The 13,848-nt window shown below is 39.8% G+C and overlaps 2 protein-coding genes across 19 annotated transcripts in view; both read left to right on the forward strand.

Annotated features, from left to right (window-relative positions):
* PTPN3 (protein tyrosine phosphatase non-receptor type 3) overlaps positions 1-12,443 on the forward strand; it is a 98,506-nt gene extending 86,063 nt beyond the window's left edge. For all 18 annotated transcript variants that reach the window (XM_083709187.1, XM_083709191.1, XM_083709192.1 and 15 more), the window contains 6 exons: positions 1,326-1,387; positions 1,746-1,892; positions 2,348-2,476; positions 4,453-4,598; positions 7,046-7,181; positions 10,501-12,443. In XM_083709187.1, the coding sequence (XP_083565313.1) occupies positions 1,326-1,387; positions 1,746-1,892; positions 2,348-2,476; positions 4,453-4,598; positions 7,046-7,181; positions 10,501-10,578 (698 nt within the window). In that variant the 3' untranslated portion in view covers positions 10,579-12,443. The remainder of the gene's footprint in view (positions 1-1,325; positions 1,388-1,745; positions 1,893-2,347; positions 2,477-4,452; positions 4,599-7,045; positions 7,182-10,500) is intronic.
* Positions 1-13,848, forward strand: part of MOCOS (molybdenum cofactor sulfurase) — a 252,479-nt gene that overhangs the window by 190,171 nt on the left and 48,460 nt on the right. The window lies entirely within an intron of this gene.

Below are 13,848 nucleotides of genomic sequence, written 5' to 3' on the forward strand. Positions count from 1 at the left end.
GGTAAGCCTATCTTGAACCAGGGCTTTTTAGAACCATATAGCACAGCGGAGGATGGAAATCAGAAGGGTTTCAAAAGGAGGAAAGTGTTGTTTCCCCCCTGTTCCCCTTTGACCTGGACCAGATGTTGTTAGGCTACAAATCTCATCATTTGCCAGGAGGGACAGCAGTCAAGGATCAGGGAGTGGTTGTCTCAACAACATCTAGGAACTTGATGTTGAGACAGCCTCCCCTAGACAGTGCTGTGTTTTGTAGTATTGCTTCAGAAAACAACCTGATTTGGCTCAGACAAATTTAGAGGCCGCCTAATTTTGGAGGAACGAAACTTCATGTCTTCCCATTCACTCTGGCTATAATTCTTTCTCCCCATTTTTGACAGAATTAGATGGAATTTGCAGGCATAATAGGCCCTCGGGCAGACCCTCCTTTATTCTGCTAAATTCCAGTAGGATAGGTTCAGGAGGGGTTGTGCTGGGCACATTAAACTTCGATTATTATTTTTAACAGCATATAAGTTTTTAAAATTTTTGACTGAATTGAATGAAATTTGTATGTTTGAGGGGATGAACACTGCCAAACGTTTGCAGTTTTGGTGGGGTTAATCTCCTGTATTCTGTTGCCATCAATTTTATGAACATTGTATAAATCATAGAAGTGCTCCTAAGAAACCTGTCAGAAGTATAGCTGCAGGAGCTAAGATGTTAAGATGAAGGGGTGGGGGACTCACCTTCAGACTTGGCTCTGCTGAGTTAGCACTAAAAGTCACAGAAATGAAGTGTAAACTGACTTGACAGGACTGTTTCAAGTAAGCAGCAGTAGCAGAACTAGCACAGAACAGAGCAGAAGGTGATATATTACTTTAGCATCACTGCTTCGGAACACTGTGATTCGAGATTTCTGATAAAATCATTCCCTCTGATTAGAAGCTATAAAACACTCAGCAAAAGAAAAGAGGCCCCCCCTCCACATTCTGACATTTGCTTACATGGCATTCACTTGAGGATAATTTTTCACTTTTGGCAAACCCACTGCCTGCACTGTTTTCTCACTTCGGAGATTCCTGTTTTTATCTGGGAACCTTTGGAGTACCCCCATTTTAGTTTGAAAGCCCCACATCTTTCTGAAGCAACCACTTCTGCTCAAGATTCAGGATTCATTTGAATCCGGCACATTCCATTCTTTCCTGTCCTATTTGGTCATTGTTCATTTACTTAAGTTTTCAAAATACTGTGTTTGCAGACCATATTGTGCAGCTAATTGATTCCCCATCTCTGTGAAAAGTGATACTAATTTATAAAACCTAATTACTATTTTTTTCTCTTGCTAGATGATATCACTCGAGTAATATTACAAGGAAATGATGATTACATAAATGCAAATTATGTTAACGTAAGTGTCAGGACTGCCGCTAGTAAGTAACACAGACAGGTCTTGAAATAATTACAATGAGTTGTTTCCATACTAGTGGACCTATTAAAATTAATGGACAGGACTAACTTAGGTCCATTAATTTCAATGGATCTATAGAACTAAAAGTATCAAAATTATCAGAATTATCAATTTCTTGTACAATTGCTTGTTCAGTTTTGATTTAGTGACCTAATTGTGTGGGTTGATGTTGTATTTGAGGATGACTAGAAATACTAATAGTTGTTGTTGTTATTTATTATCCACTTGCCTTTGCTAATACTTCAGTAAAATTACTAGTAAGAATCAACCTTATTTACAGCTTGCTTTCTTCTCGTAGCTGGAAATTCCTCCTGCAGGCATTGTGAACAAATACATAGCCACTCAAGGGCCTCTTCCACACACCTGTGTTCATTTCTGGCAAGCAGTTTGGGATCACAGATTATCACTGATTATCATGCTGACAACCCTTACAGAACGAGGGCGGGTAGGTACAGTTTTCCTGATTCCTGGGGGTGGAGGTTTGTATGTGAATTGAGATGTGGTTTGCTAGTCTGCTTGGCACATTGAAACTAGGCCCTCTTTCTTCATTCTTCGGTGTAACTTAGCAGGTGGACAAGTTGTGGCTTGTGAAATTTTTTAGCATATCAAGGTTCAGGAACTAAGGAGCTATTTTGTTTCCAGCAACTGAAAGGCTAAAGATGAAAGCCTTATATACTCTGGCCTGCTAGAACATAAGCTAACTCCAGCTGCTGTGGCGGCGGCTGGAGATATTTTGGGGATTGCTTCTGCTAACTCTTTGGCCTGGACCTGGGTCTTTTGCCATGTCAATTAGTACATGGTATGTTCTATGTTGATTATTAGCATTGCTTGAACAACCCTCTAAGATACGTTTCCATAGAAGATATAAATGTGACAGGATGAGTTTTTCTTTTGTGTTAGACCAAATGCCATCCTTATTGGCCTGATCCTCCAGACGTTCTTGATTACGGCAACTTTCGTGTCAAGTGTCGATCTGAAGATTGTACCATTGCTTACGTGTTTAGAGAAATGGTTATTACAAATATTGAAGTAAGTGATTTTTACTTTTTTAGTTTGCTACAAGAAAAAAATACACATTAAAACTTCTCACATGGTTATGTACATGTCTTGCTGCCTGCCTGATCTAAATGCTGCTGCTCTTGGTCCATTGGTCAGCCTTGCTGGAATATGTATCTACAAAGATTATTCGAGTCCCCTGGTTGTTTATTATTATTATTAAGAAGCAACTCAAGTATAAGTGCTTGTGCTGTTACTTATTTTGTCTTTATTCATTAGTAAGGGCCCATTCAAACAGCTCTTAGCTGTATGTGGTATGAGATTCAATATAGAGCTTGGATGCCTTCTTCGTCACCAATGCATGTGCATGCTTACATGCGTGAGAATACATATACAAGTTTGCATGTACATGCCAAAACTTAGAACTCCCATTTCTATATGAATAAGTGATTGCTAAATGAACACTAAATCTATGTGCAATACAGTGGTACAGCACTCAATTCCATGAGGAGACAGAATCCTACACACCTGAATGGTAATGCAGTGTAATGTAAACAATTGCAAAGTGATAAGCATTGGACCAAAAATCCTAGTTTCACAACTATCACAAACAGATCCTAGTGATGACTGAGAAGGAATGAAATCTTGCAGTTGTGGTGGATAGCTCAAATGACCCAAGTGTGAAGAAGCTGTGAAAAACATCAATTCTGTTTTAGGGGTAATTTGGAAAATAACAAAAAAACTGCTAATAGAATAATATTACTATGCAAATCTATGGTGCAACCATATTTGGAATACTGTATCTGGACAGTATCTCACAGTTGTGAGAACAACATGTTGGAGTAGATGGGTCCTTGGCCTGATCCAGCTAGGCTCTTCTTATTACACTTCAAATACAGCATCCTATTATGAATGAACAGTAAATGCAGAAGAACAAAGCATAGGAAGCTGCATGGAAACCATTGGGAAACCACATCTTGTCCCTGTCCATATTTTTTGATGAAGCTTTGCCTATCCAGCTGTTCTTTGTTTCAGTTTGGCTAGGGCCACTGACTTCTAATGAGCTTTGAGTATTCATGCATACTTTGGCAAAATATTGCCACATGTAGACTTGGCTATGGCAGCATAACTGGTATATGGCAAATTTGGTTTGGAGCTGATTGCTCGTTGTTGCATCATTTTTTCATTAAACAGACCCTGCCTACATTTTGTGTCTGCTTTACTGTGACAGAGTTGGCAGAGTTTTTTGCAAAATGGAAGCACCCGCTTTGGACCAAACTATGTATTGCATTATATATGTTACTGTGTTGAACTCACCTGTTTTTAAAAAAATGGCTGCAAAGATTAGGTGCATAGAGAGGAGGGTTTAATGTTTCCCTTCTGCTGCAGTCTGCTTCAAACTGCTGACCTCCAAGCTCTTCCCAACATCTACCGTAAGCTGTTATTTAGCTGAAGCAGCTTTCTTCCCACCAGGTGGCAGTCCCAGCCATAAAGAGACAAAGTGCCTTAAGAGGAGAGTCCCCAGGGAACCCAGTGTGTTACAGGTGGCTTTGAGTTAGGATTCTCTGTATGTGACAGTATTTTGCCTTCATAAAAATGGGAATACAAACAGTTTGCTATGTTGAATGTATAATTGAGCTTTTATGAGAAATAGCTATAGCACAGTTTCACATATTTGATTGATCTATGGAGTACAGAAAACATTCAGATGAGAATGTAACTAGATTTCTAGTAGGTTTACTGTACATTGTGAGGGTCTACTGAGAGAGACAACAGAAAATACTATTCTGGAGATGGGGGGTGGGGAAAGAGATTCAGCTAATAAATAAATAAATGATGTACTGGTTTTGACCACAAATCAACAATATTTATTGTTGAGCTATCTAAATGCAAGACTCTGAACTGACAAATGGTTTGTTTGATATTTTCCCATTACATAATTTTCAGTTAAGGCTGTTTTTACAGTAATGTCTGTAGTCCTTTATAGTGAAAATGTTAATTTATTTCAGACAGAGGAAGAACACACAGTCACTCATCTCCAGTATGTGGCTTGGCCTGATCATGGTGTCCCTGACGATTCCACAGACTTTTTGGAATTTGTGACCTACATGAGATCAAAGAGAGTGGGAAATGCGCCAGTTCTTGTTCACTGCAGGTGCAGTAAATAATTGTGCATATAACCATTTGGCATAATAGTTTGTGATAGTTCTTGAGTCTGCTTTATGAATATTGAATGTGTTATAGCTGATAGTGAATCAAAACTGCTCTTGCTGCTTCAGGCTGCTTAGGGACTGTTCAGATGTATTTGAAGTGCTTATTCCTTTCAGTGGACTTTCCCAGAAAACATAGCTTAAATGTGACTGGTTGTAAATGCAACTTGGTTGCGTGATTTTATGTGGGGTGGGGTTTATTGTTATTGTTTTCTTTTTTAAAAATAGAACTTATAGGAATCCCACTGGATCAGATAAAGGGTCCTTCTAGTTCAGCATCTGTTTCCTAGTGGTGGCCCACAAACAAGGCATGAAGACATAACTCAGTAGCTGGCACTCAATGGCATATTTTCTCTAAACCTGAAGATTCCGTATAATCACCATGTCTAGTAGTCATTCAAAGACTTATTAATTTATTCCTCTCTCATATTACAACTTGGGGTCATGCAATGAAACAGATTGGCAGAATATTCAGGACAGACAAAAGGAGGTACTTCTTCACCTGGCAATTAGTTGATTCATAAAATTCTGTGCCATAAGATGTGGTGATGGCCACTAGCTTAACTAGCTTTAAGAGTAGAGTAGAAAAATTCAAAGAAGATACATACCAGTAATGTAGCTATATTATGAAGTTAAAAGTGGTTGGAACCCAGAAGGAAAAGTGACAGTTCCACTCTATTCTGTGCAGTTTAGACCACATCTGGAGTACTGTGACCAATTTGGGGCACCACATTTTAAGATGGGCATCAACAAACAATAGTGTGTCTGGAGGAATCATAGAATCATAGAGTTGGAAGAGACCACAAGGGCCATCGGGGTCCAACCCCCTGCCAAGCAGGAAACACCATCAGAGCACTCCTGACATATGGTTGTCAAGCCTCTGCTTAAAGACCTCCAAAGAAGGAGACTCCACCACACTCCTTGGCAGCAAATTCCACTGTCAAGCAGCTCTTACTGTCAGGAAGTTCTTCCTAATGTTTAGGTGGAATCTTCTTTCTTGTAGTTTGGAACCATTGCTCTGTGTCCGCTTCTCTGGAGCAGCAGAAAACAACCTTTCTCCCTCCTCTATGTGACATCCTTTTATATATTTGAACATGGCTATCATAAAAGGTGACGGAGATGGCAAGAAGTCTGAAAACTAAGTACTAATAGTTGAAAGAGCTGGATATGTTTAGCCTGGATAAGAGAAGATGGAGGAGGGACATGATATCTGAGGGGTTGTTATGCAGAAGATGGAGCAAAACTGTTCCAGAAGACTGGCCTAGAACCTATGAATGGAAAGTGCTGGGAAGCATATTTGGCTGAATGTTAGGAGAAACTTACTGATTCTAAGAGCTATCTAACAGTGGAACATTCTGCTTGCCTAATAGGTGGCCTTTGCTTTGCTTGGAGATGTTTTAGCAGAGGTTGGACTGCCATCTGTCATCTTCCATTTTAGGAGGCTGGACTAGATTACCTCCATGGTTCCTGGCAACTCTGATTCTATGGAACCTCCAGTTTCAGAGGTCACTGAATACCAAGTGCGTTATTGCCTTGATGTCCCTCATGTGGGCTTCTCAGAGGTATCTGGTGGGCCTCTGTGAGAAACAGTATGATGGACTATATTGACCCTTCCTCTGATCCAGCAGGGCTGCTCTTCTGTGTGGCAGCACACAATTCCTTATTGTGCACTCATAGACATCTCATTTGCAATATGCACAATCTCTTCTCTGGTTGCATAGAGCACATTCTTGCTTTTCTAAACCATGCTTAAATATATATGCCAATATGATTTTAATCATAGTTGTCTAAGTTTGCTGTTTATAATTATTTGAAACCAGGATTTGAAGCTGGCTGGAATTTCTGATTGAGCAGTGTACCTGATTATTTTTAACTATCATTGATTTTGATGCCAGTGTATCCTTTAAGCACTGTTATGGTGGGTGGAGGAAGCTTGCCTCGGTAAGGGAGGAGCATATCATATTCTGGCCTGCTCTCAGTCTCTTAACAGTGAGGAGAGAATTCCTTTTACCCCCCCCTCCCCCAATAGGGCATCTATGACCATTGAATTTTTATTTGTGATATCCTGTTACTTTGGGGAGGGAGGAGCAAAACTCCTAGCTTGAATTAAATTAAATTACATTTTTAAGCATTGATTACTAAAACTTACTTGTTTTCTCCATTTTTCTGTGAAATGTTTTTCTTACAAATTTGCAAAGAACATGTTGCTGAAGTGATTTTTAAGTGTTCTGTTGTATTCAGCATTCCTAATGAGTGTTCTGTTGTATTCAGCATTCAAGAGATTTTCAGTATTTTTTAAAAAGCCATAATTTTAATATGAATTCAGGACAAAACATATGCTTTAGTTCTTGTTGCTTTAAAAAAATGCAGTCTTGTTGCTTACCTCTTGCAGTGCTGGAATAGGCCGGACTGGAGTATTGGTTGCTATGGAAACAGCTCTGTGCTTAATTGAAAAAAGCCAACCTGTTTATCCACTGGATATTGTACGAAAGATGCGAGACCATCGTGCTATGATGGTGCAAACATCAGTAAGTAAAAAGTACAGGAGCCTATTTTCAATGTGTTTGACCCAATTTCAGTATATTGAAATCATATAATTGTAATGTTCAAAGGGTCCTCAGTGGTCATCTAGTCCTGCCCTCAAGCTGATGCAGGAAGTTCATTGCTGCAGTATCCCTGTACATAGTGATTCTGGGTTTTTTTTTAATAATAATATTTATTAAAATTTCAAAAATTACAAACATAAGAAAAAAGTAATAAAACAAAAAATTTAAAAAAACTGAAAAATTAAAAAATTAAAAACAAATAATTTTTTCCATAGCTTATCTTTCATTTACTTGTTTCCTTGACCTCCTCACACCTCCCTTTTTTGTATTCTTGTTCAATTAGTTAATTCAGCAAATCCTTTCCATCTTTGTTTTTATCTTAATCATTTATCTTAATATGTTGTAACTTTGCATTCTCACCTGTTGACAACCCATTTTTACATACTCCTTTACAGTGGTGCCCCGCAAGACGAACGCCTCGCAAGACGAAAAACCCGCTAGACGAAAAGGTTTTCCGTTTTGGAGGCGCTTCGCAAAACGAATTCCCCTATGGGGTTGCTTCGCAAGACGAAAAAAATCTTGCATCCCCCCGCGGTTTCTTCTCGCTTTTTTCGCCCTTTTAAGCCGCTAAGGCGCTTATCAGCTGTTCCACTGATAAGCCGCTTAACAGCTGATCGCTGGAAGCCGCTTGACAGCTGTAGCGCTAATCCGCTAAGATGTCAATGGGCTTGCTTCGCAAGACAAAAAAACCGCTAGACGAAGAGAATCGCGGAACGAATTCTTTTCGTCTAGCGAGACACCACTGTATAACATTACTGCTAAAACCACATAACTTCATTCCAGCATCCTTCTAACATTCCTTAATTTTGCAATGTTTCTGTAGATAGTCTAAACTTCTTCCAACCTTCTTCTACCGATTCTTCTCCCTGGTCTCGGATTCTGCCAGTCATTTCCCTTGTACATAGTGATTCTGTCTCTACTGAAGAACACTTAATTGCCTCTAAAGTTGCCATGCTTCTTCGGGATTTCCGGGTTGGCGCCATCGCCGAATGGCGGACTCCCTCTGAGCTCCGGAGGGAGCCTGCTCGGCAGGGGTTGGGTCCCGCCGCGCCAGCGACACGGGGACCCTCAAAAACCATGGGCGCAGATGCCCATGGACTTGGTGACTCGGCGGGCACCGCTTGCGCCCCCGACCCGCGAAAGAGCCTTTTTAAAGGCTACGGAGCGGGGCATGGGGGATGGCGTGGTGCTATGAGTCCTCCGCTTCCCCTGCTGAGCGAAGCCGCATGCCATTCGACGGAGAGCGCTAACTTCTTCCATTGAAATTTGGACTAAAAACAACAACCCTTGAGTAATTGGGAAATCGGATCTAAAAGGAACTAATTTTTTTAAAATTTGGAACGAGCGGGGGAGATGCAAAGAGGAAGTCCGTCTCCCCCCTGTTGTAGAGGATTTAAAGCAAGGACCTGACAACTAAGATCGAGAGAAGGGTCTGTTTTTTTATTGATAAAAGTTATTAATTTCACAATTGGAAATTACAAGATTGTGCTGGAGGAGAAAAGTGGATTGTTTGAGCTAAAGTGCAACCCCCCCCCCCCGGGAACCGGGAGAGATCCGTGAGAGAGCCTGGTGAGGAGATATAAAGATTTTGACAGCTGTCAAAGTAGCTGTCAAAGTTGGAGAATAAAAAGAGAACTTTGTTACTAGAACTTTGCCGGTTAGATTGGTTACAATGTGGATATAAATTGTTGAAAACAAGGGACAATAAGTTAATTTGACTTTTGGGTGTGATCTGGAAGGAAACTAAGTTACCATAATCCCTCTAGAGGGGACTTTGGGACACTACAAGAATTGTTGCAAGTGGAAAAATACTCATGGACTTGAACAGGACTTTTTTCCCCCTGGAAAAGCTGCAAAAATGAAACATTATTTTGTCTACAGAGGTCACTACACTAAAGGAGACAATAGATATATCTATCGAATAACGGAAGGGACTTGACGCAAGTTTTTGTTCCTGAACAAATAAAAGCCTCTGTAGAGGAACTAGAAGATTTTGGAATTAGAATGTTTTTGCAGCGGAACAGGAAAAGAAACCTGAGGAAAGTGAGGAAAGAGAACAACAAGAAGTGGACAGAGCTGGAAGTGGGAACATTTGGGACATTCAGATTTAAAAGGATTAAGAAATAAAATTTGAGTTTTATTCGTAAATATAGAGATCTGGATGAAAGAAAAAATGGACCTTCTTGAGATAGAGTTTTTCCGAAGACTGGGTGTTTGAAACTAAAGACTACCAAAAAGACGGCAAAGACTACCAAAAAGACGGCAAAGTGGAGCTGATCGAGATTTGGACATGGTGTGGGGTCTCCAGGCTGACAGTAGATAGATTGATGGACATTGGGGATCGAAACCGGGAAAGGGGGGAGGGAAATTCGGAATCCAAAGGGTGTAAAATTATATTCTGTTCTTTATTTTGTTATTTCATTCTGTCCTGTGTATTAAAGAGGGGAATTCGTGGAAGGGAATAGGGATTGATCTTAGAGAGAAAAAATATTTTTAAGTTGAAGGATGGTGGAATATAAGGGAGAAATGGTTATATAAGATGAATTAAATTGAACATTGGGTCATGATAACATTGAGAATAAGCTTAAAATTTAGGGTAAAAACTTGTGGAACTAATTTAAGGGAAATGGGATACAAGAGGGGGTGGGGTGGGGAAGTCCTGTAAAGATGTTAATGAAAGTAAGGCCTAAATGCAAATGTCTTTTTTTTCTTTTTTTCCTCTTTTTTCTTTTTTTTTTTTTATATTTTGGATTTTTCTGAAAACTTCAATAAATATTATTTTTTTTAAAAAAAATAAAGTTGCCATGCTTCAACAAAATACTTTCAGAGCGAGATTCCAGCATGAATTAGAACTATTCAAGAAATCCTGTTGTATTCACCGAGGCCTGAATTGAAACAGTGGTTTCCTGTGCACTATAGATTTCATTTGGCCTAGATAAACACATTTTGATTTGTGTGTCCTTCTCTATTCTGCTGGTTTATCTCTGTTTCCTGTCTCTGCTGCCTATCTCAGCTCTTCAAAGATGGATTTAAATCACCTGAAGAACCTAATGCTGATCTCTCCCTGCCCCCTGGGCATGCTATCCATCTGGGTCTTAAAGGCAATGCTGGTGTTAACTTCAGTGTATGAAAATGATGGCATTGTAGCTGAACATTGTACTGATATTATATAAATGAAAGATAACTTAGGTTATTTTTAACCTTTTCCCATTTTTTGTATGTTTTTTTGTATGTTATGCAGAGTCAGTACAAATTTGTCTGTGAAGCTATTCTTCATGTTTATAAAGAAGGACTAGTACACCCGCTGGATTCCAGTTAGCATAAATGTGAAGAAATGGAGTTCATCTTTCTAAAGACACATGTCAAGCCCAAGTGGTTTGTGGTGGTAGATTATGGCAGAGCTCGCCAAGGCTTTGGGGAAGAGAAAGCAAGTTTGTACCGTGGCACTTTAAAATTCTGTAGGAAATTACTGAACCATGTAATCTACTTATGAATCAGGTAAGTTTGTAAAGGCATGTAATGTGGAATGTACGCACACAGAAAACAAGAAAAGAAAATCTTGATGTACTTGCTGTATGCACCTTTTATTGCCTTAAAACATTTTTCATTAGAAGATTCCAGTGCTCTCCATTGTGAACTGAAAAAGACCAACCAGCAATATCAATGGAAAAGAAACCCAATTATTTGAAGAGCCAAGTGCCTTCATCACCTAAGAGTTGAGTATTCCACAACGTCCACAAAATTGGACTGAATCGTCCCAATACCAGTTAACGTTGGCAATATTACTTTGCTCAGGCATATTTCTGAAATGAAATACCAAGGGCTGGAGCAATGGCACTGTAACCTCTGTAAATCTATCTGCATTACTGATAAGCATATTTAAAGCAGGCAGAGATCATGTGTTATGCAGAAAAGGCAGTGGGGCAACTGTATGTGAAAGAGGATACAATATGTCTTCCACTGGTTATTTTTATGTGCTCCTTGTGTCTGTATTGCTCTTTATCTTGTTATTTCTTCCACATGTTTGTTCTGAAATGGGTGGAGCTTTTAAATTCAGTTTGTTTGATCTGCTCCTCTGTTTCAAAATCTGTTGTTCTTCAGATACAGAGAGCAAAGTATCTTTTACTGTTCGTGTAAACATTTTAATCAGGTGCTGGAAGACTATCTACTGCTGACATAAATATACTATTGCTGCTAAAATGCAAAGGGCATAGATGTTCAGATGCTAAAACACTTAGTTCATTGTCCATCAGATAAAACTTTGTTCTGCCCTAATCATGGGCCAAGTCTTCCATTGCTTTAGCAACATCATTGCTATTGCTAAGCCATCCCATTGTGTTCAGCTCTCAAGTAACACATGGATGCATATATTGTATGGATTGGTCAGATCTTGTAGATGGATCTATAAGTACCCCTCCTCAGTTGCGGGATCACTTCTGCTTGCATTTTGAAGTATCTATGAAATTTGGCCTACATGTGGATATACAAGGAAAAACAGGCTGTCATGCAGCAGCAAGAATACTACAAAAAACAAACAAACAAAATCTATTTATCTAGAATGCTGAACAATCTATAGACTTGACCACAAAGAAGAGCCATGGCTTGAAAAGTGTAAGAAGCTTATATTGCAACCCTGTGCATGCTCCTCAGAGGTTCCGCTGTCTTCAAAGGCACTTATCCCCTAGTGAGTGTGTTTAGGGCTGCAGCCTTAATTAATTTATTACACATATAGCATTTGAGGTTTCTGTGTGTGGATACGAACATTTGTATGATGACAGCATGAGAATCAGCAATGGTGTGAGTGGCTAAGGAGCAGCAATCGCTCTACAAAGGTATTATATGAATTGATTTTGTTATGTGATGTGAGTGAAATGTTGAAAAAACCTGGATGTATCACAATGTATGTAAAGTATGAATGAGTTGTATTTTGGTAATTTGCTTTAAGGTACACTGGTCTCAGTTTCATTTCAAGGGAGAGAATTGGAATAAACCATCACTGTATGGTATTTAAGAATTTGTCTTTGTCAATAAGTGTATAAATTAAATTCAAAGAACATATGGAATATATCATCAGGGACTAAAATTATGTATATAAAGGCTGGTTCTGAGAAAAATCATCTAGAAATTTGAGAAACTTTGTGTATATGTTTATATTAAAACCTATTTTTCCTCTTTAATTACAAATGTAGCAGTGCAGAATTGAATTACAAATGTATTGTTGTAGTTTTCCCAAGAGGTTCTTTTTCTTCTCTCCTTTTTTCAGTCTGGAATCAAAAGGTTTCACAGTGAATGTGATACGGTGACCCTCATTGGGTTCTCAGCTTCTGAGGTGATCATCTTCATCATACATGCAGATTCATACCCAAAATGAGTTGACTAACAAGTTTAAATTCATTCTGATTATCTCACATGGTAATTTCAAGTTGAATATGAATGATCAGTTAATAGCATAGAAAATCATACAAATATTCTAGAAAACAGAAAGCTTTGACTTCTCCATCTGGAGTATTCCTTGTTTTCAAGGTACATTTTTTTATTGGTGAATTATACCTTAGGGTACTGCAAACCCCCTGCTTGCTCATTCATAAAATTATTTGTTGTGTGTTTTGCACTTGGATGAGGTTCTCAGAGCAGTTTATAGCCAAGTGTCATAAAGCCGTATTGAAAAGCAATTGTGAGACAACAGCATGAAAATTAAAAAACAAATCACAACAATTGGAATCCAGAGCAAATGACCATCTGCCCTCTGATCACGCTCAATGAGGTAGCTAGACAAATCTCCCAGGTCAGCAAATGCCATAATTTGGACACTCCTAATGAGTAGGCCCAAGGGACACGGGTGGCGCTGTTGGTTAAACCACAGAGCCTAGGACTTGCCGATCAGAAGGTCGGGGGTTCAAATCCCCGCGACGGGGTGAGCTCCCGTTGCTCGGTCCCTGCTCCTGCCAACCTAGCAGTTCCGTGTGCTGCTCTGGTTTGCCAGAAGCGGCTTAGTCATGCTGGCCACATGACCCAGAAGCTGACTGCGGACAAACGCCAGCTTCCTCGGCCAATAAAGCGAGATGAGCACCACAACCCCAGAGTCGGTCACGACTGGACCTATTGGTCAGGGGTCCCTTTACCTTTAATGAGTAGGCCCAATCCTGGGCCTGTGGAAAGCAGACAGCTATTTAGATACACAGGTCCCAATTCATTTAGGGCTTTAATTTGAAGAACCAGCAACTTGCACAGAGCCTGGAAATAAACTGGGAGCCAACTAACAACTGTGGACTTGCAAGGTCACCATATGTTGCAATAGTTTATCCAAGATTTGTATGCTTAAAACTGCTTACTAATTGGTGAAATTGGCAGCATCTAAGGGGGGTTTCTTTAACATGGACCTTGTCACAATCACCTGCAATACACCTTCCAGCAACAAGGAACTAATTACCTCTTCTACCCAGTGAACGGGACGCAGGTGGCGCTGTGGGTTAAAGCCTCAGCGCCTAGGACTTGCCGATCGAAAGGTCGGCGGTTCGAATCCCTGCGGCGGGGTGCGCTCCCGCTGCTCAGTCCCAGCGCCTGCCAACCTAGCAGTTCGAAAGCACCT

This window comes from Podarcis gaigeae (genome assembly GCF_964106915.1).
Source record: "Podarcis gaigeae genome assembly, chromosome: 13".
Lineage (NCBI taxonomy): Eukaryota > Metazoa > Chordata > Lepidosauria > Squamata > Lacertidae > Podarcis > Podarcis gaigeae.